The sequence below is a fragment of the Budorcas taxicolor genome, chromosome 11 (genome assembly GCF_023091745.1).
Source record: "Budorcas taxicolor isolate Tak-1 chromosome 11, Takin1.1, whole genome shotgun sequence".
Lineage (NCBI taxonomy): Eukaryota > Metazoa > Chordata > Mammalia > Artiodactyla > Bovidae > Budorcas > Budorcas taxicolor.
In genome coordinates, this window is record NC_068920.1 from 54,514,752 (window position 1) to 54,542,514 (window position 27,763).

Below are 27,763 nucleotides of genomic sequence, written 5' to 3' on the forward strand. Positions count from 1 at the left end.
TTTTTTTTTAAAAAAGCTTAATGTGTTTTTCTATGAACAACAGAGCAAAACAGCAAGATTTCCAAATTAAAGACAGTTGTATGAAGAAAGATGTGACAGATACCTGGTTGAAAATCAGACATTAAAAATGAGATTAAAACAACTGGATGAGACACTTACAGAATGAACTAGAGAGATGCTCAAAAAGGCAGTGAGTTCTGAAATTTTCATCTCTTACGTCACAGCAAGAGTCATATCATAACCTGGCCCTAATCCCCACCAACAGTAATAAATTTTTACAACATTTGCTTACCTGATCAGCTTGGATTAACTGCCTTGGGAGAGACAGAGACTTTTAGGCCATCTACTCTTTCTTGGTGAGTTTCAGGCTTATAACCTAAGTGTAACCCAAGATTAAATGCTTTCATGTTTAGCATATTAGAACCAAATTCACACATGCTATTTTTAAATATCGATTACCTGAATTCCAGTTTAAAATGCCATCTAGCTCAGAAGGAGTTTTTTCTAACTGCCCCATTCAATATCTGGATATAGAATAAGAATATTATATATTATATATATATTATATATAAGAATATATATATATATATATATATATTCACACACATAGGTATATTCCATACCATCTCACCTGATGACCTATAGTCAAAATCAGAGAGGTATCTATATTAATAAAAAGATGTTGGAGAGAAACAAAATCATTCATGTTTCCTTATTTTTCATCACTGATTGCTAAACTTTCGCTGGACTCCTTGTTCTCTTTTATGTGCTTATTTTGTTTTTAAAAGTACTTTTTAATTGAAGTATAGATGATTTATAAAGTTAGTTGACCTCTTTTATTTCTTTTTTCCACTTCTTTTTATAAAATATTTTTAACTGGATTCTAATTGCTTTACTATTTATTTATTTTTTTATGATAACCTACACCTCACTCCACCTGAAAATAGTTTTCAACATAATACTGTACTGGAGAAAGACAACTGTGTAGCAAAAAGCAAACAAATAAAAAACAAAAGAAATCATCCTCCCCCCAAAAAAATATTTCCTACTCAAAATGCTTCTGGAGGTACTGAGTTAAACTAAAACATTTTTCTCCATAGCAGGATGGCTCAGAGATTTTATATCTGAATCGAGTATCTAAAATGGTGTCTAACAAAATGAATATTTGTTGAATAAATTAATGATGCATTTTGTAAAACCTCTGTAGGGGTATCTAGTTTGAAACTTTTTATTTTCTTTCTTGCCCACTGATTTCTACCTAGCTCTTAATAGATGTTGAATAAATGAACAATATCTAAAACATGTATTTACAAATGTATACATTTGTAAAGCAATGCTTTGTCCTCTAGCTCTTTGAGTAACAAAGGTTACTATTATTGTTATTAATATATCAGCAGTAGTAATAGTTTTAATTGCAATGATTGTAATAATATGGAGTATTAACCACATGCACTGTTACCAAGACAAATGTTCTAGAAACTCTGTACCTCATCTCAGTTTTGCAAAATCTGAGGATATATAAATCATTGTACACATTCCATAGGTGCAGAACTGAGAAGGGAATTTGGAATCTAAAAAATTTTCTTTGAGAATCTCAAGAATCAATTACATGAGGACATATTTGCTGTTTGGTAGCATTTAAATGTGGTTTAGTGAGAGTCAATATGAAGAAAAGAATGCTTTATTGTAAAAATTAGGTAAATGATTTGGTTTTTCTAAAAGAGAGTAATAAACAGATGGAAAACATCATGAAGAAAGGCACATTAGCTAAATGTATATTAAGCTTAAGAGAAAAAAAAAGGCAAATTGTATTTCTTTAGGGAAAAGCTAAATATTGCCTGTTCTACTAACTTTGCTACCAATTAATGTGGTTCTGTTATTTGTGGTATTAGAACTCATTTGTTTTACTCTGTTTTACCCAGTTATGAAGACTCAAATCATTTGAATGGAGAAAAACAGAGACTGTGCCATTGTTTAGTATTAAGTAGATTAAATAATTTGTTCACTGGTGTTTTACTTAGGTACTTGGGAATATGCAGAAGGGTGAGACTCACTTTTTACATAACAATTAAGACAAGCATATTGGACTATGTGCGCGTTTCTTCCATTACTGCAATGCTGTGCGTTTTGTCACCTCATTTTCTTGCTCTTTTGGGTCTGGGCGGTTATAAATATCCCCCACTCAAACCTATAGTCTCAATTATTTCTCTATATTAAAGAATATCTGATAATTATGAATTCTTGACTCCCATACAAGCATGTACAGTCTTGTAAGTCTGTTTAAATAATAAAAAATACAATAAAACCTGGGAACCCAAGAAAGATCCCTCTATTACACGGTTAGCGTGTGCTTTCCAGACCAAGGGGGGATGTTCCATTTATAACTCTCATTTGTTTCCGACCATCGTGGCCAAGTTTCCACTTACTGCACGTCTCCATGCCATCATCTTAACTTCCAGTTTGGAGCACTGTAAACTGTTTCTCAACCCTTAAATTAAAGCAAATGATATCCACTCCACATGTACCACCAATTTGACTAGAAGCCACTTCAAAGATTTCCATTTTAAAGAATGAAGTATGGCCAGTGCTTCCTGAAGCCAAAGTTTGCTTGCTTCATAATGAAGTGGAACTTTCTCTGATTTCCCTTCGATTTAAACACTGGCAGCTTTTTTTCCTAAGGCATATTTTTTCTCCTCCACTCAAGGTTAACCCTAGTTATTGTTGTTGCTGCTGCTTTTATTGGGGAGGAGACAGGATACAGGAAACCGGGAGGGGTCCAGGCTGACTGTCTTACTCAGTGCTGCTGGGGGACCAGTACACGTGGGTCTGCAAAGACAGTCCATGTCTAGATGAACACAGACCTCCCAAAACGCTAACAGAGTGTCTCAGCTACACACAGATTCAGAGAGAAAGGAGCGTATACATTTCACACAGTCACTGGCTTATCAAACTGGACGCCAGGGTTGGAAAGGGGACAGCGGCAAAGACAAACTCTCAACTCTAGTGGTGAGCTCCCCGAGCAGGTCTCTGCTTTCTGACCATTTCCTCAAAAGTTCATTTGAACCGGCTACTTGGGCTGCACAGTGCTTCTTACAGAAGCCGCTCTGACCCTCTCCTCTGCCTGCTTACACAGCGACTCCACGTCAAGCTCCGGGCTGTGGCCCCCGCCAGGCTCCAAGTGCACTTTCCTCACCCCTCGCTTCCCACATGTACTTAGAGCTTGTGCACAGAGGAAAGGGGCAAAACACACAAAGCCCAGTGCTTGAGGACATGCTCCCTACCAACTTGTACAAGAGCAGAGCAGAATATCCACCCCTCCCCTGACACACACACACATATCCATTCACACACACACACATACACACACAAGCACATACACACATAGACACCTACACACACAGACATAGACACATGCTTATATACACACTGAGACACACACAGACATCCATACACACAGATTCCAAACAGTTCAGCTTAAATTTAAGATATGTTCCTTCTGACAAGATTTATATTCTTCCTGACACCTATAGGTATTACTAATCCACAGCCACTCATCTGCTCGGGTCTTAAACATTCTGCAGGCAACATGAATTTGAATCCTAAATCCACATCAGAGCCAACAAGCTAGAAAGCGTAAAGGGAGCTTGTGTATTTCTCCCTTACTCAGAGCCAAGGCCTTGAGAATGACTATGGCTTGCCGCCTCTCCCTTTGTGAGCTGAGAGTTTCACTGGTTCATCCTTTTCGACTGAGAATGTGGTATTTGGTGGGGGTCAGGTCCTGACCTTTGCTTCCCATCTTGCTTGGGCCAAGCGCTTTTTCTACACCTGCACCCCTTATGGCTGTTATAGGATGGATGGGCAAATGCTCCAGAACTGGAGTTCTCATCTCTTGTAAATGGAGACTTTGCAGCTCAGTTAACACAGCAAATGTTATAGAGCTCAGCTTCCCCCTGAATAACATTATTAGCTGACTTTCAGCTCCTGGGACATTATCTCCCTCTCCAAGGCCTTTTGCCTTGGAGTGGTATTTCATCTGCTTGAACATTCTTTCCACACACTGATGCCCACACCCCCCACACGCCCCTGATTGAGGTTACTTTCTTTTCATTCTTTTTTTTTTTTTCCTGCCGAAACCCCCAGCATGTAAGATCTCAGTTCACAGACCAGGAATTGAACCTCTATCCTTTGCAGTGGGACTATGGAGTCTTAGCCAGTAAACCACAAGGTAAGTCCCTCTTCTCATTCTTTGTATCTGATTTTGAACTCCTCAGACAGGCCTTCCTAACTGTCACAGTCATAATTGGGCAACAGCAATATTTCACACTGGAGCATTTTCAAGAGGCATAAACTTTAAATATTAGATGTTTGGGTTTCCAGAATTTCCATTACAGCCCTGGATTCCCTCAAACTAAGGTATCACTCATTATGCAATAAATATGGTACATGAATAAAATATAACTCAAAGCATTACCGTACAGAGGATATATCCATATACGAAATGAGAGAGACACACAGACAAACGTGTGTGCGTGCGCACACACACACACACACACACACACACACACACCCCAGACCTCTCCAGGAACTTGCTGGTGAGGAACACTTAATAAGTTACAGTTGCAGCTGAACACAGAATCCTGAAGCAGTGCCTAGTTCTCTATTGTTTTAGAAACTAGAAAAGAGAAGGAAAATTGTCAAAATTCCCACGCCCCAAAGTCCATGGGATATCATTTTTTCTTCTAATTCAATACAGTGTTCCTTGCCTGCTTCCAGAGGATAAATAAGGATTTGTGCACATATGTTACAAAGTCCAAATAAGCCCTTGTGGGGCTTGATCTTCACAGGGTTTTTTTAACTTCTGCCAAACAACTGTGCACTGCAGGACAGTGACATTAAGCTTCAGGCATTGATTTTCAGCCTCACCAAAAAGCTTTCAGGCACTCTTATCTTTAGTTGTCAAAATCTTAGGTTCAAAGAACATCCAGTCAATCTATTTTTAATCAAGTTTAAAAAATAACATTGATTTAACAATAAATATTTTAAAATGCAATTTATGTATTCTTTTCAATTAATACATTAAAAAGAACTGAGGTACCATTGGAATTTAATACGTAATTCCTAATCCTCCAACTTTCTAAATCTCTTGATTTTGATCAGAATATAGTTCATAAAAACCAGGGATTCTTTCAAAAGGAGGCTTGCCAACAACAGGAAAACATCTTAGACAAAATAGTCTATTTTTCAGCACCATATTTCCTCATCACAGAGCACCAAATTATCCAAAAGAGCACACGTTACATGATTACAACAGTACGTGCTACTATCTCTGTGCTTTGCACCCTCCACAATGCCATCATTTTTCAGTAAGGCCGAGCACAAGTGAAAGTTGAAAGAAACAGACATAGCCCTGAGAATATTAATGCTTTTTAAAAGAACAAGTTCAGGGATCTTACCAAATCAAATGAACTGTAATAAGAGACACCATTGCCCAAAAAACCATGTGCAAATTGACAAATACTTCCTGAGTGTGTGCTGTGTGTGGACTACTGTTCAAATGTTACATTCTTAGCAATTTATAAATATTATCTCACTAAAGTTCTTAATACATTTGTAGGCCAAATAAATATACACACCTTTACACACACACACAAATAATACAAAATACCTGAAGGGCCGTGAGGATATTTGCTAAGGCTTGTCCATAGGTGTCATGACAGTGAACAGCAAGAGCCCTGGGTGGGATTTCTTTCATGACACTTTCCAACATCTTCTTCATGCTTCCTGGAGTTCCCACTCCAATTGTATCTCCCAGGGATATCTCATAACAGCCCATGCCATACAGTCTCTTAGACACCTACCAGGAAAAGCAAGCAAGTAAAACAACGGAAATCAATGGACTCAAGTCCCGTTGTTCCTTAGCAAACATAATCTAGAGGCAGACATCACAACTAAGGTCACATGCGCATTCATAGAAAACATATATTTTAGTTTTCTAGTCTTTTTCTTTGCTCGTGAATCCCAAACATTAGATAAAACTTTGAATGACATTTCTGTTGTTGCTCAGTCACTAAGTTGTGTCTGACTCTTTCCAACCCCAGGAACTGCAGCACACCAGGCTTCCTGTCCCTCACTGACTGTATCCCAGAGTTGGCTCCAACTCATGTCCACTGATATTCCAGTAATTATCTGTTTCTAACATTCAAGTTTGCCTTAGAACCATATCTATCTGTGCAACTGTGTGTTCAATGATAAAATTATAAGTTACAATTTCAATAATGGGAGGCTTATTTTCTCAGCCCTTTAATCTAACAAAAGTATCAGAAATTTACTTTGAAACTATTAATAGTATTCCTCAAGTTATTAAACTAGCGGTCAAGAGATATCAACCAAGTAACTTTGTGATTGATACAGACACAATAGTTTTGTCTTAAAATTTCTAGCTCATAAACAGATGATCTTGAGCCTAGTAAATTTCAAGTTCCCTTCAAGTCAAATAGTAATATTACTTTCAAAGAGAAATATGAATTTGCTTTAAGGTAGCATGGTATGTTGATAAAGACACAGCTTGTGCAACCACACAGGCCTAGATTTAAACCTCATCTATGGTCCTCATATGATGCTGGGCAGAAGATGAAGTTTTTGAAGGCCCAGTCTCTGTTCTGTAAAATATAAACAATAAAATATCTTTATACAGCACATTTTTTAAGCCTTACTACTTAGCTTTTTGAAATCATAGTAATAAGGTGAAGTTAGTGTTGAAATGTTTGGTTGTAAAAATGAAATGAGAATATACAAAAATCACTCTGTGCAAAATCAGACACCTGGTCACCCCCGAACTCATGCCTTGTGTTTGTCTGCAGGGCCTGCTTTACTCCAGACACTGCCCTGCGCGGTGGTATGACGCAGACGTCCAGGCTCACGGTATTACGGAGTCTGGAGCCAAGTGAGGACAGACCCTAATTAGTTCCACTCGGGAATGTGTAAACACAGCTAAAATAATAATTTTAGAACAAAGAAACAAGATTGTAAGAGCGGGGAGCAAAGGAAATTGACCTAGATCTGTCAAACAGGAAGGGCCTCAGTGCAGCTTGAGATAAAGTCAGCATCAACTTGTTGGAGAGGTGGCAAAGGAAGGATGTGAGAAGAATATTCAGGTGGAATTTGAGGCAACTAAAATATCAAATATGAAGGGCATTCCAAGTAGGAAGGAAAGTCAAGGGAATTCCCTGTTGGTCCAGTGACTGGGTTCTGTGCTTCCACTGTAGGGGATATAGGTTCAATCCTTGGTCAGGGAACCAAGATCCCACATGCCAGGAGGCAAGGCAGAAAGCAAACAAAAAGGTCAAATGCAAAGGACAGTTGCAACAAGAAAGTAAAAACTGAAGGGCAACAGGGCTCCATAATGCTGGGGAGGAAGGCTCAGAGCAGAGCATTCAAAAAGCACACAGCCTTGTAAACCAACCGAGTTTAGGATTTGGGTTGAGGATTCTATCATAAGAGCAGTAGAAAACCTTGACTGAATGTGGAGTGGTGGTGATATACTTGGATTGATATTTCAGAAAGGCAGTATCAATCAACATCCAAAACAGGTTGAAGGCACTCAGAAGGGCTACCTAGTCCAGACAGAAGACTATTACTGGATGGAAACTTGGATTAAAAAGCGTAATGCTGATCCTCCTCTTTCTTCTCCTTTATTTAAGTATATCCACTCAACTGTTAAATATCCGGGTCTTTGGAATCATATAGAAAGCATGTAGGTGACTGAATTTCTCTCTTCGATTCCATCGGGATTTTTTTTTTTTTTTGCCTCATGTAGATACAGTCATTAATTATACCAAAAGCCTGTCAAATGGTGGAGTTTCTTAATGGCCATGTAAAGAAAAGTGAAGCTGCCACCCAAGTGATTGAAGAAAAACTCTAAGCATGGAGTCAGGGGAATCCCAGGGTTACAAGAACGGCAGGCAGGAAGGAATGTCACCACCCCCAAATTATGCTGAGACGTCAAGAGAAGGATTGAATAGGATCTCGCATTTCTTAAAAAAAAAAACAAAAACATGGAGTATAGTTGCTTTACTATATTGTGTTAGTTTCTGCTGCACAGCAAAATGAATCAGCTCTATTTGTACATATATCCCCTCTTTGGGGGGCTTCCTTCCCCTTTAGTTCATCACAGAACACTGAGATGAGCTCCCTGCACTATACATGTTGAACCAGAAAAATGACACAGATGAATCTATTTGCAAAGCAGAAATACAGACACAGACATAGAGAACAAACCGATGGACATCAAGGGGAATCTCACATTTCTTGATCCCAGTGCTAAGTTAACGATCTTACAAAGAGGGATTCCAGCAGCTTGAAGGGTCTAGACATCATTGGGGACATGATGAAGAGTTGATGCCGCACAGATAGGTGGGCACCACTGATGCAGACAGCCCTTTGGAGTGTAGCTGTGGTGGGATGGAGAGGATTGTTGATAATTAGCCAGCCAAGGATGTTGACTAAAGGAAGGAAGTTTTCAGAGGGAGCACGCTCACGCATGCTCAAGTGTCGACAGGAAGGGCTCTGCAGTTGCACATGCAGGGGAGTGAGTGAAGGGGAGGATTCAGCGGAGGGGACACAGTTTGCCAGAGTCATTTCGGACAGTGAGACCAGGAGCTGGCCCCACCCTGGGGTGGAACAGAAAACCCAGGCAAGGTCGCTGGTCATGAATTCCTGACACTTCTGATCTGCCTGTTCCATGATTCTCTTTGGCAGCACCCCAGGCATTGTGGAGCAGGAATGAAGAGCCTGAGGCTGTGGGAGGTCTGTCCAGAGGCAGCATGAGGCAGAAGGCAGAAGAGCAAAGGACAGGCGTATAGGCAGAGTCAGATTTGGGTTTTGTGGAGTCTGAAGTCATATTATTTTGGAAATGATTTTTTAAGAAAAGAATATGTAACTGTGAATACAAATTAATAACACACCTGGGAGGGTCTGATGCCAGCAAAGGACTGCAAAATTTAAGTTGTATGCAGATGCAAAATATTATATACATAGGATGAATAAACAACTAGGTCCTACTGTATAGCACAGGGAAGTATGTTCAGTATCTTATAATAAACCATAATGGAAAAGACTATGAAAAAGAATATATATGTATATGTTTAACAGAATAAGTTTGCTGTATAGCAGCGATTAACACAACATGGCAAATAAACTGTACATCAATAATTTTTTTAAAATTAAGCTTCATTATTTTATAGTATATCTGCCTCTGCCTCTGGAATAATGGCGACTTGAATCTCAGCAGAAAGAGCTATGGGATATAAAAAGAATAAAAGCATGGAAGCAGCATGGACTCATACACATGTCAAAATAGGCCGGAGACAGCAGAGGGACGCCACCTAGGCAACCAAGGGAAAGTTTAAGGATGTGCACAAAAACGGCCCTGACATTCCAAAAGAAAGCAGACAGGCCACTCACTATGTTCTACTCACATAAAAACAAAACAGATGTTTTTATTCCCTCTATCTTTGAACATCCAAATCGTAAGACTCAGATGCTAACTCTGGACAGTGATAGCCACTATCTAGGTCTTTAGCATTAAAATACAACTATTAGCTCAGTGATCAAATATGCCTCCCGGTCCACAGTTCTCTTTGGCCTTGTGGTGCAGATGTAACAGACAGCAGGAAAAAGAGCCCACTTTTAAAAATAGACATCGTTTTACCATGAATCAGAAAAGCAGACGTATATCTTACTTCTGTCACTTTCTGAAGTGTGATGTTTCCTTCATATGGACAGCCCAGGGCACAGGATACGTACCTAAGTTTAAAATACAGAGCCATTTAAATATGTGTCTGGTGGATAAGCTACTTCCTAATTTCCATTGTATAAAAATGAAAAAAATAGCCAAAGGTTCATCAGAAAAAAATTATTTGACTCTCTTCCTTCATTATTATCTTATTCTCAGACCAAACAAAAACAATTGGAAACATTTTCAATTTACTCATAGTTTTAATTTAAAAATTTTTCTAATTACAATTTGATATATGTTATTTGATGGCAGATGGGAATAAGTATTTATCTGTTGGGGTTGCTTACACTATAGTAACAATACAAAAGCAGAAAATACCAGAGAGATATATTTTTATTTTTGTTGTTTTTTAAAAAAATATTTTTGGTTGTTCCATGTGGCATGTGGAATCTTAGTTCACCGACCAGGAATTGAACCTGTGCCCTTTGCAATGGAAGCATGGAGTCTTAACCACTGGACCACTAAGGGAGTCCTGAGATGTACTGTTATATTTAAATAACTACATACATTCAACTGTTAAATATCCAGGTCTTTGGACTCATATAGGCAGCAAGTAGATGAACTTGCTGAACTTTTCTCTTCATTTCTGTCTGGATGTTTTGACCTCACCAAGATATAGTCATTAATCACCCCACAACTCTTAGAACTGACCACAACCTCAAACTTCACCTTGCTTCTCTCTCATGGGTCTACCTAAATCATCCCCAAGACAATCTAAGACTGTCTAGTCTGTGTTTAAACGGCTCCAAATAAAGATATTCCATATGTTTCTTCAACCATTTAGTATAAAAAGTCAAGCTTTTCCTGCAAGAATGATACACTTCCATCTGAAAGTATGAAACTTTAGGAAAAGTCTCTTTTTAGCTATTTTCAGCTCAACACCAGTCCTGTTTTATTAAAGATTTCTCAGAGACTTTACAACACTATGAATATAATGCATCATATGCCTGGTCATCAGGAATTAAGCAGTTCACACAAGGGAGAGTGGTGGTGGGGAAGAAGACTGGAGACCCAGTTCTTTGGGGCCAAATATGAAAGGCTTTAGATAGCAAGGTCTTGAATGCTATGCCATGGAGTTGAAACTTTAAGATCACTCAAAATTATTTTGAAACACTTATATGACAAGATCCAATTTGTTTTCCAAAATGAAACTCATCATGAACTCTGGAAGTGGGTGCCACAGAAGGGTGGAGGCAAAAACATGAGCAAAGATGATCCCACGTCTCCTTGATTTACATATATATATAACTGGATCACTTTGCTGTACAGCAGAAATTAACACAACATTTTAAGTCAACTATACTTGAAATTGTTTTTAAAAAGATGTCAATTGGAAGATATACTACAAACTTCACAAGAGGTTTTGGAGTAAAAACATGAAACAGAGATTCAATAATTCAATATATATCCATTGATCCTAAAGATGCAACTGAATTTCAAAAGTATCAATGTGTGAATAAAATTTGGGTTTTTAGAATTAAAATAACTAAGCAGTTCCATAGCCAGTCAATCAATTATGAGGACAGAGAAGGAGAAAAGAGGATAAATTTAAGTAAACTTTGGAAGCGATACTGGACAGGAAATCCATCTCTCCGATCTTTAAATCACGAAAATTTAAACTTAATGCTTGAGTGATTTCTACAAATTTAATGAAGATATGTGGAAAAGAAAATGTTCTTATGTGAACACAGCCCTGGAGAAGATGGCAAGGGAGGTAAAAGGACACATATTTTCAATTCAGCTACAATGGTGATAATGTGTTGAAAATAGATGTATATTTATTCTGAACCCAAAATATCTAAATATGATTAAAAATGAAATCCAGGCTCTCTAATTACATCCCCCTAAAGGCAAAAACCATCCTTGTTTTGCCATCCCACTAAAGGCAAAACCAAAGCAAGCAAGAAACAACAAATGTAAGACAATATAAAATACACACACACCTCACCTACATTCTCTTAACTCTAGTGGCGAAGCCTGGCCACAGCTGCTCTTTCATGGCATGCCCCTAACTCTCTCAGGGTACATTTTCACTCACTCAAGCTTCTCCACCAGCCCTGCCCTGGCCTGTGCTTGACCCGGTCCTCATCCTCCATTGCATGTTATCTTCACACATTCTTCTCCACCTTTTTAATAACCTATTCACACATGGGGCTACGTTCTGCAAAGTGAATGCAATGGCTCTCAACTATGTTCACTAACTGTACTTTAACTCTCTAAAGTAGAAGTTGGCAAGGGAAGGTCCAGAGGCCAAATCTTGCTCATCACTCTCATGCAAACAAAAATTTTATTGGAACAAAGCTATACCCATCTGCTCACCTACATTCCATGGCTATTTTGCATTATAATAACATAATAGTAGCTGCATCAAAGATCATCTGACTCACAAAATCTAAAATATTACTGCTGCTGCTACTGCTGCTAAGTCACTTCAGTCGTGTCCGACACTGTGCAACCCCATAGATGGCGGCCCACCAGGCTCCCCGTGCCTGAGATTCTCCAGGCAAGAATACTGGAGTGGGTTGCCGTTTCCTTCTCCAATGCATGAAAGTGAAAAGTAAAGTAAAGCTGCTCAGTCGTGTCTGACTCTTAGCGACCCCATGGAGTGCAGCCCACCAGGCTCCTCCATCCATAGGATTTTCCAGGCAAGAGTACTGGAATGGGTTGCCATTACTACCTGGCTCTTAATAGAATAAGCTTGCCAACCGCTGGTAAAAAGTGAGGCATTTTCATGAATGTGAAGAGGCTTCTGTCATGGAGAGAGGCTGCCATATCTGCTTTGGTGGCAGACGTTAGTTTCTAGACTTCTGCTCTTTCCAGGCAGTCTACTACAGTGCTTCTCAATCTTGTCTATACAGAATCATCTTAGAGAGCTTAAAAGCAAAACACACTAACGGGTAGGACAAGCCAAACCACTTAAATCAGAAGCTCAGGGGATAGAATTCAACCATCAATATATTAAAATAAAAAATTACTGCACTGCCAAAATTGAAAACCACTCAAGGAGACCTTCAAGACAGCAGAGGAACAGGATGGGGAGACCACCTTCTCCCTCACAAATGTATCAAGAAATCTCCTCAGCATGTGGAATAATTCCTGAAGAACATCTTCTGAATGCTAGCAGAGGACGCCAGACTTCTAGAAAGGCAAACCAATCTGCTCAGAAATGAGGCAGAGAAAAAGATAAAGACGAGAAGGGAGACAGAGGATTAGGGGTTGGGGGCCTGCACCCCTGGGAGGGAGGTGTGAAGGAGGAAAAGTTTCCACACACCAGGAAATCCCCTCACACACAGGAGCAGTGGGGAGTTTTGGAAACTCAGAGGGGAGCGCAGCGAGAAAGGTGCTCCGAAGGCAAAATGGAGACTTCACCACAGAGATTGTACCAAACAGGACTTCTCCGCTGAGAAGCAGCTCACAGGCTTGCATTCGCCCACAGCGAGGGGGAGCTGGGTGAAGAGGCTCAGATCTGGAGGGCCAGTCCTCAGGAGAAGACCGGGGTTGACTGAAGATACCCTGAGGAGACTAACATGTCACCACAGAGGCAGATCGGGGAAAATTCTGGAACTGTAAGAGAAGCAAAAGGTCATCCCCACGGGAAGGCTGTGACACCACGTTCTAACGCTGCGCTCTCATAGGACAAAGGACCCCGCCCTGGTGAATGCCAAAGCAGGGAAAGTGGCTGGAGTCTATAGCCCCAGAGGCAGAGAGGATGGCTCGAGAGCCAGAGGCAGAAGGCAGGGGGCTGCTATAGTCTTGAACTCAAAGACCACAAGCTGTGAGTGGCTGTGGGTCTCTACCCACGTCTTCCTGGGAGACTGAGCAGCTCAGCTAAGCCAAGGTTGTCACAACCAGGGACCAACTCCCCTGGGGAAGTGCACAACCCGCCTAGAACTGTGGCAACCTCCCACAGGCCAACGCCACGGAAGCACTCCCCGCACACCCCAGTGGCGTTTGTGGTAACCCTTGGTCTTCTCAGCACAACTGAGCCCTAATAAGCAGCTCCGTTCACCTCCTTGTATCTGGGTGGAGAACGGACCCTGGAGAGAGACTTACAAACAGGGTGGGCCCCAAGCCAAAGTGGAACACCAGGTGCTGCATGAGCAAATGAAAGAGGGGGACACCACCCTGGACATGGCAGGTCCAACAGTTTTCGCTCCTGCAATTAGCCTGGGTCTGTGCACTTTAGGAGCAACTGTAGAGTTTGACAGCAAGTGCAAGCTGGAACAAGAGAAGATCTGAATCCGAGCTGACTCTGAACTGCCCCCAACAGGTCCAGAGGCCTTCCTATACATGCTGGAGGACGTGCTGAGTGGACAGCTCAACTGGAGCAGGTCGAAAGGGGAAACACTTGGACATTCCTCTCGCTTCCACTCTCTTTATATCCCTCACCTCTTTTCTCCTTTTATTTTTCTCATATTGTCTTTTTTTTTTTAAACTTTACAATATTGCATTGGTTCTGCCATACATCAACATGAATCCGCCACAGGCATACGTGTGTTCCCCATCCTGAATCCCCCTCCCACCTCCCTTCCCATACCATCCCTCCGGGTCATCCCAGTGCACCAGCTCAAAGCATCCTGTATTGAACCTGGACTGGCGATTCATTTCATATATGATATTATACATGTTTCAATGCCATTCCCCCAAATCATCCCACCCTCGCCCTCTCCCACTGAATCCAAAAGACTGTTCTATACATCTGTGTCTCCTTTGCTGTCTCGCATACAGGGTTATCATTACCATCTTTCTAAATTCCATATATATGCATTAGTATACTGTATTGGTGTTTTTCTTTCTGGCTTACTTCACTCTGTATAATCGGCTCCAGTTTCATCCACCTCATTAGAACTGATTCTAATGTATTCTTTTTAATGGTTGAGTAATACTCCATCTTGTATATATAGCACAGCTTTCTTATCCATTCATCTGCTGATGGGCATCTAGGTTGCTTCCATGTCCTGGCTATTATAAACAGTGCTGCAATGAACATTGGGGTACACGTGTCTCTTTCAATTCTGGTTTCCTCAGTGTGTATGCCCAGTAGTGGGATTGCTGGGTCATAAGGCAGTTCTATTTGCAGTTTTTTAAGGAATGTTCTCCATAGTGGCTATACTAGTTTGCATTCCCACCAACAGTGTAAGAGGGTTCCCTTTTCTCCACACCCTCTCCAGCACTTACTGCTTGTAGACTTTTGGATAGCAGCCATTCTGACTGGCAAGAAATGGTACCTCATTGTGGTTTTGATTTGCATTTCTCTGATAATGAGTGATGTTGAGCATCTTTTCATGTGTTTGTTAGCCATCTGTATGTCTTCTTTGGAGAAATGTCTGTTTAGTTCTTTGGCCCATTTTTTGATTGGGTCGTTTATTTTTCTGGAATTGAGCTGCAGGAGTTGCTTGTATATTTTTGAGATTGATTCTTTGTCCATTGCTTCATTTGCTATTATTTTCTCCCATTCTGAAGGCTGTCTTTTCATTTTGCGTATAGTTTCCTTTGTTGTGCAGAAGCTTTTAATTTTAATTAGGTCCCATTTGTTTACTTTTGCTTTTATTTCCAGTATTCTGGGAGGTGGGTCATAGAGGATCCTGTTGTGATTTATGTCGGAGAGTGTTTTGCCTATGTTCTCCTCTAAGAGTTTTATAGTTTCTGGTCTTACGTTTAGATCTTTAATCCATTTTGAGTTTATTTTTGTGTATGGTGTTAGAAAGTGTTCTAATTTCATTCTTTTACAAGTGGTTGACCAGTTTTCCCAGCACCACTTAATATGGGTCTTTATTACTCCTTTTTTATTTTTTATAACATAGTTTTTCTTTAAAAAAAAATTAGTTTTAAATCAATTGCATGCATTTTTATTTTTGTTGTGATGTTTTGATTTTGTATTTTTGAGAGTAATATTTTCCACGTTTTTGATGCTTGATTTTTGATCTATTGTTTTTAATCCTGTAGCTTTGAGAGTCTAATATATAGTAATCATTTTCACTTAGGGGTTTACTTATTGGCTTGATTCCTCTCTTCACTTTAGAACCCTCTATTTATCCTTCTTTCCTCTTTTTCTCCTTCCCCCCTCTTCTTTTTCCAATATAAGTATGTGAAACTCTTTGGATGTTTTTGCCTATTAAATTTGTTTTGCCATTAATCCAGGGTACTTGTCTTCTGTGCTGTGTGACCTGTGAAGCCTTGATGTTGCTGTTAGTGGATGGGCCAGAACCCCAGAGGCAGGGGACTTGACTCCAGGACTTTGGACCACCAGAGAACTCCCAACCCCATGGAACATCAATAGGTGCAAGCCCTCCCAAAGGCTTCCACATCAACACTAAGGCCAAGCCCTATTCAAACCCAGCAAGCTCCAGCGATGGATGTGCCATGCCGATTCTTCAGCTAAACAGGAGCACAACTCTGCACATTAGCAGATAGGCTGCCTAAAGCCATAGCAAACCCACAGACACTCCCAAACATACTACTGGGCACAGCACTGCCCTCCAGAGAGACAAAATCCAGCTCCATCCATGGGAACACAGGCACAAGTCCCCCCCATCCAGGAAACCTTCACAACGCACTGATCCAACCCCACCAGCTGGGAGACAGTCTCCACAATTAAGAGGAGTTATGACCTTCCAGCCTGCAGAAAGGAGACCCAAAACATGGTAAATTAAGCAAAATGAAAAGACAGAGAAATATGCAGCAGATGAAGGAAGATAGTAAAAATCCACAACACCGAACAAATGAAGAGGAAATAGGCAGTCTACCTGAAAAAGGATCCAGAGTAATACTAGTAAAGATGATCCAAAATCTCGGAAATTAAATGGAGGCACAGATGAATAGACTAAAGGCACAAATCGAGATGATTCAAGAGAAGTTTAACAAGGACCTGGAAAAATTAAAGAATAAACAATCAACAATGAATAATGTAATAACTAAGGCTGAAAATACACTGAACGGAGCCAACCACAGAACCTGAAGCAGAATAACAGATAAGTGAGATAGAAGATAGAACGCTGGAAATAACTGAAGCAGAACAAAAAGAAAGAAAAAAAGAATAAAAAGTAATGAGGACAGTCTCAGAGACCTCTGGGACAACATTAAGTGCCCCAACTTTCAAATCATAGGGGTCCCAGAAGAAGAAGATAAAAGGAAAGGGCATGGAAAAATATTTGAGGAGATTATAGTCAAAAGCTTCCCTAACAAGGGAAAGGAAATAGCCTGGAGAGTCCATGAAAACAGAAATCAAAAGAAAATAGGAGTACGATGCAGGATACAGGGTGCTTGGGGCTGGTGCACGGGGATGATCCAGAGAGATGATATGGGGTGGGAGGTGGGAGGGGGGTTCATGTTTGGGAACTCATGTACACCCATGGTGGATTCATGTCAATGTATGGCAAAAACAATACAGTATTGTAAAGTAAAATAAAGTAAAAATTAAAATTAAAAATAAATAAATAAATGCAAAAAAATACATTCTCTATAATATCTATCCCTCATTCCTTGTTAAAAAAAAAAAGAAAGAAAATAGGAGTAGCAATACTCATTTCAGGTAAAACAGATTTTAAAATAAAGACCATTACAAGAGACAAACAAGGCTGCTATATAATGATCAAGGGATCAAACCAAGAAGAAGAGGTAACAATTATAAATACATATGCACCCAACACAGGGGCACCTCAAAACATAAGGCAAATGTTAACAACTATTAAAGGAGAAATAGACAATAGCACAGTAATAATGGGGGGCTTTAATACCCCATTCACACCAATGGACAGATCATATAGACAAAAAATTAATAGGGAAGCACAAGCTTTAAATAATACATTTGACCTAATTGATATCTACAGGCCATTTCATCCAAAAACAATAGATTGCACCCTTTTCTCAAGTGTACATGGAACATTCTCCAGAAAAGATCACCTCTTGGGCCATGATAAATTTAAGAAAACTGAAATCGTTTCAAGCATCTTTTCTGACTGCAACACTATAATGTTAGATATCAACTACAGGAAAAAAAAAAAACTATAAAAAACACGAACACATGGAAATGTGTTTCTGAATTCACATGTTAAAGAATTATCTTCTGAATAATGAACAGATCACTAAAGAAATCAAAAAGGAAATCAAAATATACCTAGCATCAAATGACAAACACAACTTAAAACCTATGGGATGCAGTGAAAGTCATGCTAAGAAGGAAGTTTATAGCAATACAAGTCTACATGAAGAAACAAGAGGCATCAAATAAATAACCTAACCTTACACCTAAAGCAACTAGAAAAAGGACAAAACCCCCTAAAGTCAGTAGAAGAAAAGGAGTCATAAAGATCAGAGATTAAATCAATGAAAAAGAAATGAAAGAGACATGAGCAAAGACCGATAAAACTAAAAGTTTGTTCTTTGAGGAGATAAACAGAACTGACAAACGGTTAGCCAGAATCATCAAGAGAAAAAAGGGAGAGGACTCAAATCAATAAAATCAGAAATAAAAATGGAGAAATTACAACAGAACTCACAGAAATAAAAAGGATCATAAGAGACTACTATAAGAACTATCTGTGGATAAAACAGATAGCCTGGAAGAAATGGACAAATTCTTAGAGAAGTATACCTATCCAATCTAAACCAGGAAGAAAGAGAAACTATGGACAGACCAATCACAAACACTAAAATCAAAACTGTAATGAAAAATTTTCCAAAAAAAATTAACAGCAAAATCACTCCACAGACAATTCCACAGATGAATTCTACCAAAAGTTTAGAGAAGACCTGATATCTGTCTTGATCAAACTCTCCCAGAAAATTGTGGAGGAAGGAAAACGCCCAAACTCATTCTATGAGCCCACTATCACCCTGATACCAAAACCAGAAAAAGATGCCACAAAAAAGAAAATTATAGGCCAATATCAGTGATGAACATATGCAAAAATTCACAATAAAATTCTAGGAAACAGAATCTGAAAACACATTAAAAAGATCATATATCATGGTCAAGTGAGATTTATCCCTGGGATGAAGGATTCTTCAACATATATGCAAATCAATCAATTTGATACACCATATTGAAAGATAACAACAAATTGAAAGAGAAAAACCATATCATCATTTCAATAAATTCAGAGAAAGTTTTAGACAAAATTCAATACTGATTCATGATTTTTTTTAAAAGTCTCCAGAAAGTTGGCATAAAAGGAACATACTGTGCTGTGCTTAAATGTTCAGTTGTGTCCAACTCTTTGTGACCTCACGGACAGTAGCCCAACAAACTCTTCTGTCCATAGGGATTCTCCAGGCAAGAATACTGGAGTGGGTTGCCATGCCCTCCTCAGAAGGAACATACTTGAACCTAAAACAGGCCATAGACAATAAACCCACAGAAAATATTATTATCGATGGTGAAAACCTGAAAGCATTTCCTTTAAAATAAGAAACAAGACAAGGATGCCTGCTCTCACTACTATTTATCAACATAATTTTGGAAGTTGTAGCCACAGCAATTACAGAAGAAAAAGAAACAAAAGGAATTCAGATTGGAAAAGAAGTAAAGCCCTCACTGTTTGCAGATGGCATGATTCTTTACATGGAAAACCCTAACTATGCCACCAGAAAATTATTAGCACTAATCAGTGAATAAAGTCTCAGGATACAAAATTAGTACACAGAAATTTCTTGCATGCCTGTACAGTAACAATAAAAAATCCAAAACAAAAATTAAGGAAACAACCCTATTCACTACTGCAACAAAAAAAGAATAAAATACTTAGGAGAAAATTTACCTAAAGACACAAAAGACCTGTATGCAGAAAATTATAAGACACTGATGAAAGAAATTAAAGACGACACAAATGGAGAGATATACCATGGTCTTCAATTGGAAGAATGAGTATTGTGAAAACGACTATACTATCCAAAGCCATCTACAGAATCAATTGCAATCCCTATCAAACTGCCAATGGTATTTTTCACAGAACTAGAACAAAAAAATTTACAATTTGTATGGAAACATAAAAGATCCTGAATATCAGAGCAATCTTGAGAAAGAAGAACGGAGCTTGAGGAATCAACCTTCCTCACTTCAGACTATATACAGTTGTCAAGACAGTATGATATGGACACAAAGACAGAAATACGTATCAATGAAAAAAGACAGAAAGCTTGGAGATAAGTCCACACACCTATCTTTGACAAAGGAGGCAAAATATACGATGGAGAAAGGACCATCTCTTCAATAAGTGGTGCGGGGAAATCTAGACAGCTACATGTAAAAGAATGAATCAGAACACTTTCTAACACCATACACAAAAATAAACTCAAAATGAATTAAAGATCTAAATGTAAGACCAGAATCTATTAAATTCTTAGAGGAAAACTTAGGCAGAACACCCTTTGACATAAATCATAAAAGATCCTTTATGACCCCCCTCCTAGAGTCATGGAAATAAAAATAAACGAATGAGACCTAATTAAACTCAAAAGTTTTTGCACAACGAAGGAAACTATAGCAAGGAGAAGAGATAGCCCTCAGAATGGGAGAAGATAATAGCAAATGAAACAACTGACCGAGGATTAATCTCCAAAATATACAAGTAGTTCATGCAGCTCAATTCCAGAAAAACAAACAACCCAATCAAAAAGTTAGCAGTACATAAACAGACATGTCTCCAGAGAAGACATACAGATGGTTAGCAAACACGTGAAATGGTGTTCAACATTGTTCATTGTTAGAAAATGCAAGTCAAAACTACAATGAGATATCCCACACTGGTAGGAATGGGCATCATTAAAATGTCTACAAACAATAAATGCTGGAGAGGGTATGGAGAAAAGGGAAACCTTTTACACTGTTAATGGGAATGCAAACTGATGCAGCCACTATGAAGAAGAGTATGGAGATTCCTTAAAATACTAGAAATAAAATTATCATGAAAGTGAAAGTCGGTCAGTCGTGTCCAACTCTTTATGACCCTATAGACTATACAGTCCACAGAATTCTTCAGGCCAGAATACTGGAGTGGGTAGCCATTCCCTTCTCCAGGGGATCTTCCCAAACCAGGGACTGAACCTAGGTCTCCCACAGTGCAGGTGGATTCTTTACCAGCTGAGCCACCAGGGAAGCCCATATGACCCAGCAATCCCACTACCAGCCATACGCCCTTGAGAAACCATATTTGAAAAAGACACATGTACCCCAATGTTCACTGCAGCACTATTTACAATGGCTAGAGAATTTCTTGATGAAAGTGAAAGAGAAGAGTGAAAAAGCTGGCTTAAAACTCAACATTCAAAAAACTAAGATCATGGCATCTGGTCCCATGCTGCTGCTGCTGCTGCTGCTGGTAAGTCACTCAGTTGTGTCCGACTCTTAGTGACCCCATGGACTGCAGCCCACCAGGCTCCTCCATCCATGGGGTTTTCCAAGCAAGAGTACTGGAGTGGAGTGCCACTGCCTTCTCCATCTGGTCCCGTAACTTCATGGCAAGTAGATGGGGAAGCAGTGGAAACAGTGAAAGACTTTATTTTCTTGGGCTTCAAAATCACTGCAGATGGTAACTGCAGCCATTAAATTAAAATATTCTTACTCCTTCGAAGAAAAGCTATGACCAAATTAGACAGCATTATTAAAAAGCAGAGACATTACTTTGCTGATAAAGGTCCATCTAGTCAAAAGTATGGTTTTCCAATAGTCATGTATGGATGTGAGAATTGGACCATAAAGAAATCTGAGCACTGAATAACTGATGCTTTTGAACTGTGGTGTTTGAGAAGACTCTTGAGGGTCCCTTGGACTGCAAGGGACAAACCAGTCAATCCTAAAGGAAATCAGTCCTGAATATTCATTGGAAGGACTGATGCTGAAGCTGAAACTCCAGTACTTTGGCCACCTGATGCGAAGAATTGACTCACTGGAGAAGACCCTGATGCTGGGAAAGATTGAGGGCAGGAGCAGAAGGGGATGACAGAGGATGAGATGGTTGGATGGCATCACTGACTCTGTGGACATGAATTTGAGCAAGCTCCAGGAGTTGGTGATGGACAGGAAAGCCTGGCATGCTGCAGTCCATGGGGTCACCAAGAGTCGGACATGACAAAGCAACTGAACTGAACTGAACTGAGGATATGGAAGCAGCCTAGATGTCCACTGACAGATGAATGGATGAAGAAATAATGGTATACATACACACAATGGAATATTACTCAGTTATAAAAAGGAACACATTTGAGTTAATTCTAGTTAGGTCATGGACATAGAGCCTATTATACAGTGTGAAGTAAGTCAGAAAGAGAGTGACAAATACTATATATTAACACATATATATGGAATCTAAAAATATGGTACTGATGATCCTACTTGCAGGGTGCAAACGAGACCCAAAACTAAAGGATAGACTTTTGGTTACAGTCGGGGAGGGAGAGGGTGAAATGCTTTGAGAGAGCAGTATTGAAACATACACATTATCATATATAAAATAGATGGCCACTGGCAATTTACTGAATGATTCAGGGGACCCAGAGTCAGTGCTCTGTGGCAATCTATTAAGGTGGAGTAGGGAGGGAGGTGGGAGGGAGATTTAAGAGGCAGGAGACATGCTTAGTATCTCTGTGGCTAATGATGTTGATGTATGGCAAAAGCTATCACAATATTTTAAAGTAATTATCCTCCAATTAAAAACAAAATTAAATTAAACAAAACTCTGGCAATATTTCCTTACCTGGATTGTTTAATTGATCCCTTTATGTAAAAGTGATGTAAGCTAACAGACATATACTGTCTAATCTCACTGCTACCCTACAGCATCTATCTCTGATTAAATCCTTGGCACTTATTACATTTATCCACTTTAAACAGCTGGTATAAGTTTTTACAGACCTATTGCAGATGGTTTCTGCTCTGCCAAAGCCTCAGCCTACTGCCTCTCTATTTCTATTCTTTTTTTTCTTTCCTCCCTTCTGACTCAATTTCTTTTTCTTTTTTTTCCAGCAAGGGTAGAATTTTTCAGACTGTTACGTCAACAAATGGTTTTGTTAACTTTTAGTCCAATAGTCTGGTTACATATGGAATTCTAAGCTGACAGTTTTTGTGGGTTTTTTTTTTTTTGCCATTTTGAATATATTATTTCATTATCTCTGACCTCAGTTTTTGCTGATGAGAATATTTCCCTCCAAAGATAATTGCTGTATAGTAAATCATGGCAATGCACTTCAGTATGCTTGCCTTGGAGAACCCCATGGACAGAGGAGCCTGGCAGGCTACAATACATAGTGTTGCACAGAGCTGGACACGACTGAAGTGACTGGGTGCAATTCTTCTCTACTGCTATAGGGTTATCTACTTTTAGTTAATATCCTGCGTTTGACTATGAGTCCTTCAGGACTTGTTACACTTCTTCATTATTAACATTAATGCTTTTTATACTCTTCTAGAAAATCCTCAAGGTACTATAATATTTCATCAAACATATCTCTCATATCTAGTTTCCTTGTTTTCTCCTTTTGAGAATTCTATTAGGCATTCTCTTTTCACTTTCAAAACTTTTATTATTTTTCTATTCATTACTGCAATTTCCTCAAATCCTAGTTCTAGGCCACTAGGACCGTTAACTCCCACTTCAACCATATCTAATCTGTTGTTCTGCAATTACTGTTTTTATTTAACACATGTATTTTTCACTTCCATTTCTTTTCCTCAAATGTTCATTCTTTTTTTTCATAAAGACTTGTTCTTTTATTATATTCTTCCTTTGCCTCTATAAATATAGTAAGGATTAATTCACCATCTCAATTCGGGTTATTCTATGTCCTTCTTTTGTGCTAAAGTTATCCTTCTTTTTCTTTTTCTTCTGCTTATTTTTCTTAGGGTAATTTGTTCCCTCATGTGGTCTGTAATTTTTACTGTGAATGCCTTTTCATGGTGCTTTAGTTTCTGTGGAAGTTCCATGAAAGTCCTGAGTTATTTAAATGTTCCTATAAAGGAGATCTAATTTCCTTTTTCCCTTGCCTCACAGATTTTACCAGTTCCCAAGCAAAGGTCTACCTTTATTTCTCAAATTGGGTTTCCACAATACTCCGATGTCATAAATCCACAACCTATAACACTGGCACAGATTTAAGTGACTCTGCATTGGCAAGGAAATGCTTCCAGAATCCAAAAGTACTCAGTTTCCAATCCCAGTCTTAGCAGAACATCTATGTGTCTGCATATAGACTGTAGAATCGCATTTCTCAGTCATTAGGGCTTGTATATGGAGTAGACACCCCATGTGCTGGGGCCATCACACTACATCCTTGCCACACTTTCCCTGGTGATCTGAGGACTTCCTTTTCTCTTCTGAACTTCACCTTATGCTTTACAAGTTGTTATATTTATGTGTCTGTAATGGGAACAGAAAAAGGAGTCTCTGTATCAGCTCAGTTCAGTTCAGTTCAGTCGCTCAATCGTGTCAGACTCCTTGTGACCCCATGAATCGCAGCACGCCAGGCCTCCCTGTCTATCACCAACTCCCAGAGTTCACTCAGATTTATGTCCATCGAGTCAGTGATGCCATCCAGCCATCTCATCCTCTGCCGTCCCCTTCTCCTCCTGCCCCCAATCCCTCCCAGCATCAGAGTCTTCTCCAATGAGTCAACTCTTCGCATGAGGTGGCCAAAGTACTGGAGTTTCAGCTTTAGCATCATTCCCTCCAAAGAAATCCCAGGGCTGATCTCCTTCAGAATGGACTGGTTGGATGTCCTTGCAGTCCAAGGGACTCTCAAGAGTCTTATCCAACACCACAGTTCAAAAGCAGCAATTCTTCAGCACTCAGCCTTCTTCACAGTCCAACTCTCACATCCATACATGACTACTCAGCCTCTCATAATCTCTCTCTTTCTCACTATTACACAGAACACACTTCCAGTCTTCTTATGAACATTATAAATTGATTGCTTGACACATTCAGATGGCACAGGAAGCTCAACAGATTCAAAATAATGGTCATTCCTGTTTTCCCCACATTTGCCTTTTAAAAGAAAAAGATATAGTCATTTTCAGCCACTAAATCTCTTGAAGGTCACCTTTAAGAACACGCTCAAACAGCATTGGCTGGTTCTTCCCTAGAGCGTGGGAACTGCTGGCCCAGCTCACGTGGACAGAGCGGTGCCCTTTTCAGGATGGCCACAGATGTCTCCAAGTGCCCTCCTTGCTTCTGGTCTAATGGCACGTCCTCATTTGTACTCCAGTATCGACTACTGAAACGATATTCCTTGAGCATAAAATACACTGATTGGGTATTTTCCTACTCTGAAAATCTTCAATGACCTGTTGTTGTCTACCAAATAAACTTGGTATTCAAGCTCAGCAATCTGTGAAACCTCATCTAACTTTCTACCTCTCTTCCATTTCACAGCCTTAAAAGCTCCTATTCCAGGAAATATAAACTTCTCCCTGTTACCCAAACATTTCTGGAGGTTTCTCTTCACCGTGGCTTTGCTCTTTGTAAATTCCCTGCTCTCACTGAAAAGGCCACTATTTCTGATTATGTTTCCATATTTTTACTCATTTTTATGACTTCATTTTATTGACACCTCCATGAGGGTTTTACAAACAACTCCAGAGAAGTTTAAGACAGTCTTACTTTAAAAATTAATGGGATTTATCTGTATTTCTCCTAAACACTTGGCATTTTTTACCACATAGTCATTATTTCTATACAAATTACTTCCCCAGTCTGCTGGAAACTCCCCAGGCTACTTTTTCATTTTTATATTCCATACAGCATCAGAAGACAAGACATGATATAAAACAATCAATATTTCTTAAATGAATTCATGCAAAATATATGAGTAAAGATGTTGTTTTAACTTTCAGATGATTTTCTATAAAATTCCTAAACTTTATAACCAACATATAGCCAGATTCTGGTTCTTCACAGTTCAAATTCTGCATCCAGAAATGACAGCAAATTTTTGAGAGTTCGGACTTGGAATCATGTTTCAAGCATTATTTAGGATGACAGAGTAACAAAAACATCACCAACGATATTGACACCTATGGTACTAAAATTACAATAAACCCTGGATAGAAATATGAGTTGTTTTATTTTTATTTGTGCTTACTGAGGCTATTTATCAGTATTGTGCAAAATCATGATAAAACAGCAACATTCAAGTCTTTACCAACTTCACCTAGAAGAACTGAATCATGACAAAATCACCTAGTTAGGCCTTACCTAGGCCTACTTTCCCATGTTCCTCAAATCATCCCGGCAAAAAGAAACCAGAAGCCTTTAATAAATGTCACAAATACTTGGACCATAAAGAATCAACCACTGCTACATTCAGAAGAGAAAAACAATGTCAGTGTCAGGAATGATGAGGTGACATTTGATGTCAATGAAAGGTAATTAAGACATTTAAAAAGAGGAGTGAATTTGATGCAGCCATGCAGAATATATTAGCCTATATGCAATACAAAACAGCATCCAATTAACAAGCCAATTGTGAATAAATTTTGATAGCCTATCATGCCCTTTTCCTATTTGGAACCAGTCTGTTGTTCCATGTCCAGTTCTAACTGTTGCTTCCTGGCCTGCATACAAATTTCTCAAGAGGCAGGTCAGATGGTCTGGTATTCCCATCTCTTTCAGAATTTTCCACAGTTTATTGTGACCCACACAGTCAAAGGCTTTGGCATAGTCAATAAAGCAGAAATAGATATTTTTCTGGAACTCTCTTGCTTTTCCCATGATCCAGCGGATGTTGGCAATTTGATCTCTGGTTCCTCTGCCTTTTCTAAAACCAGCTTGAACATCAGGGAGTTCACGGTTCACGTACTGCTGAAGCCTGGCTTGGAGAATTTTGAGCATTACTTTACTAGCATGTGAGATGAGTGCAATTGTGTGGTAGTTTGAGCATTCTTTGGCATTGCCTTTCTTTGGAATTGGAATGAAAATTGATCTTTTCCAGTCCTGTGGCCACTGCTGAGTTTTCCAAATTTGCTGGTATATTGAGTGCAGCACTTTCACAGCATCATCTTTCAGGATTTGAAACAGCTCAGTTGGAATTCCATCACCTCCACTAGCTTTGTTCTTGGTGATGCTTTCTAAGGCCCACTTGACTTCACTTTCCAAGATGTCTGGCTCGAGATTAGTGATCACATCATCATGATTATCTGGGTCGTGAAGATCTTTTTTGTACAGTTCTTCCGTGTATCCTTGCCACCTCTTCTTAATATCTTCTGCTTCTGTTAGGTCCAGACCATTTCTGTCCTTTACCGAGCCCATCTTTGCATGAAATGTTCCCTTGGTATCTCTAATTTTCTTGAAGAGATCTCTGGTCTTTCCCATTGTGTTGTTTTCCCCTATTTCTTTGCATTGATCGCTGAAGAAGGCTTTCTTATCTCTTCTTGCTATTCTTTGGAACTCTGCATTCAGATGCTTATATCTTTCCTTTTCTCCTTTGCTTTTCACCTCTCTTCCTTTCACAGCTATTTGTAAGGCCTCCCCAGACAGGCATTTTGCTTTTTTGCATTTATTTTCCATGAGGATGGTCTTGATCCCTGTCTCCTGTACAATGTCATGAACCTCATTCCATAGTTCATCAGGCACTCTATCTATCAGATCTAGGCCCTTAAATCTATTACTCACATCCACTGTATAATCATAAGGGATTTGATTTAGGTCATACCTGAATGGTCTAGCAGTTTTCCCTACCTTCTTCAATTTGAGTCTGAATTTGGCAATAAGGAGTTCATGATCTGAGCCACAGTCAGCTCCCGGTCTTGTTTTTGTTGACTGTACAGAGCTTCTCCATCTTTGGCTGCAAAGAATATAGTCAGTCTGATTTCAGTGTTGACCATCTGGTGATGTCCATGTGTAGAGTCTTCTCTTGTGTTGTTGGAAGAGGGTGTTTGCTATGACCAGTGCATTTTCTTGGCAAAACTCTATTAGTCTTTGCCCTGCTTCATTCTGCATTCCAAGGCCAAATTTGCCTGTTACTCCAGCTGTTTCT

General features: G+C 39.3%; 1 protein-coding gene across 1 annotated transcript in view; it reads right to left on the reverse strand.

Annotated features, from left to right (window-relative positions):
* The window catches only part of HMGCLL1 (3-hydroxymethyl-3-methylglutaryl-CoA lyase like 1), a 186,749-nt gene that overhangs the window by 58,302 nt on the left and 100,684 nt on the right, over positions 1-27,763 (reverse strand). The window contains exons 6-7 of the mRNA XM_052649170.1: positions 9,741-9,804; positions 5,666-5,854 (exon numbers count right to left, since the gene is read on the reverse strand). Coding sequence (XP_052505130.1) covers positions 5,666-5,854; positions 9,741-9,804 — 253 coding nt within the window. The remainder of the gene's footprint in view (positions 1-5,665; positions 5,855-9,740; positions 9,805-27,763) is intronic.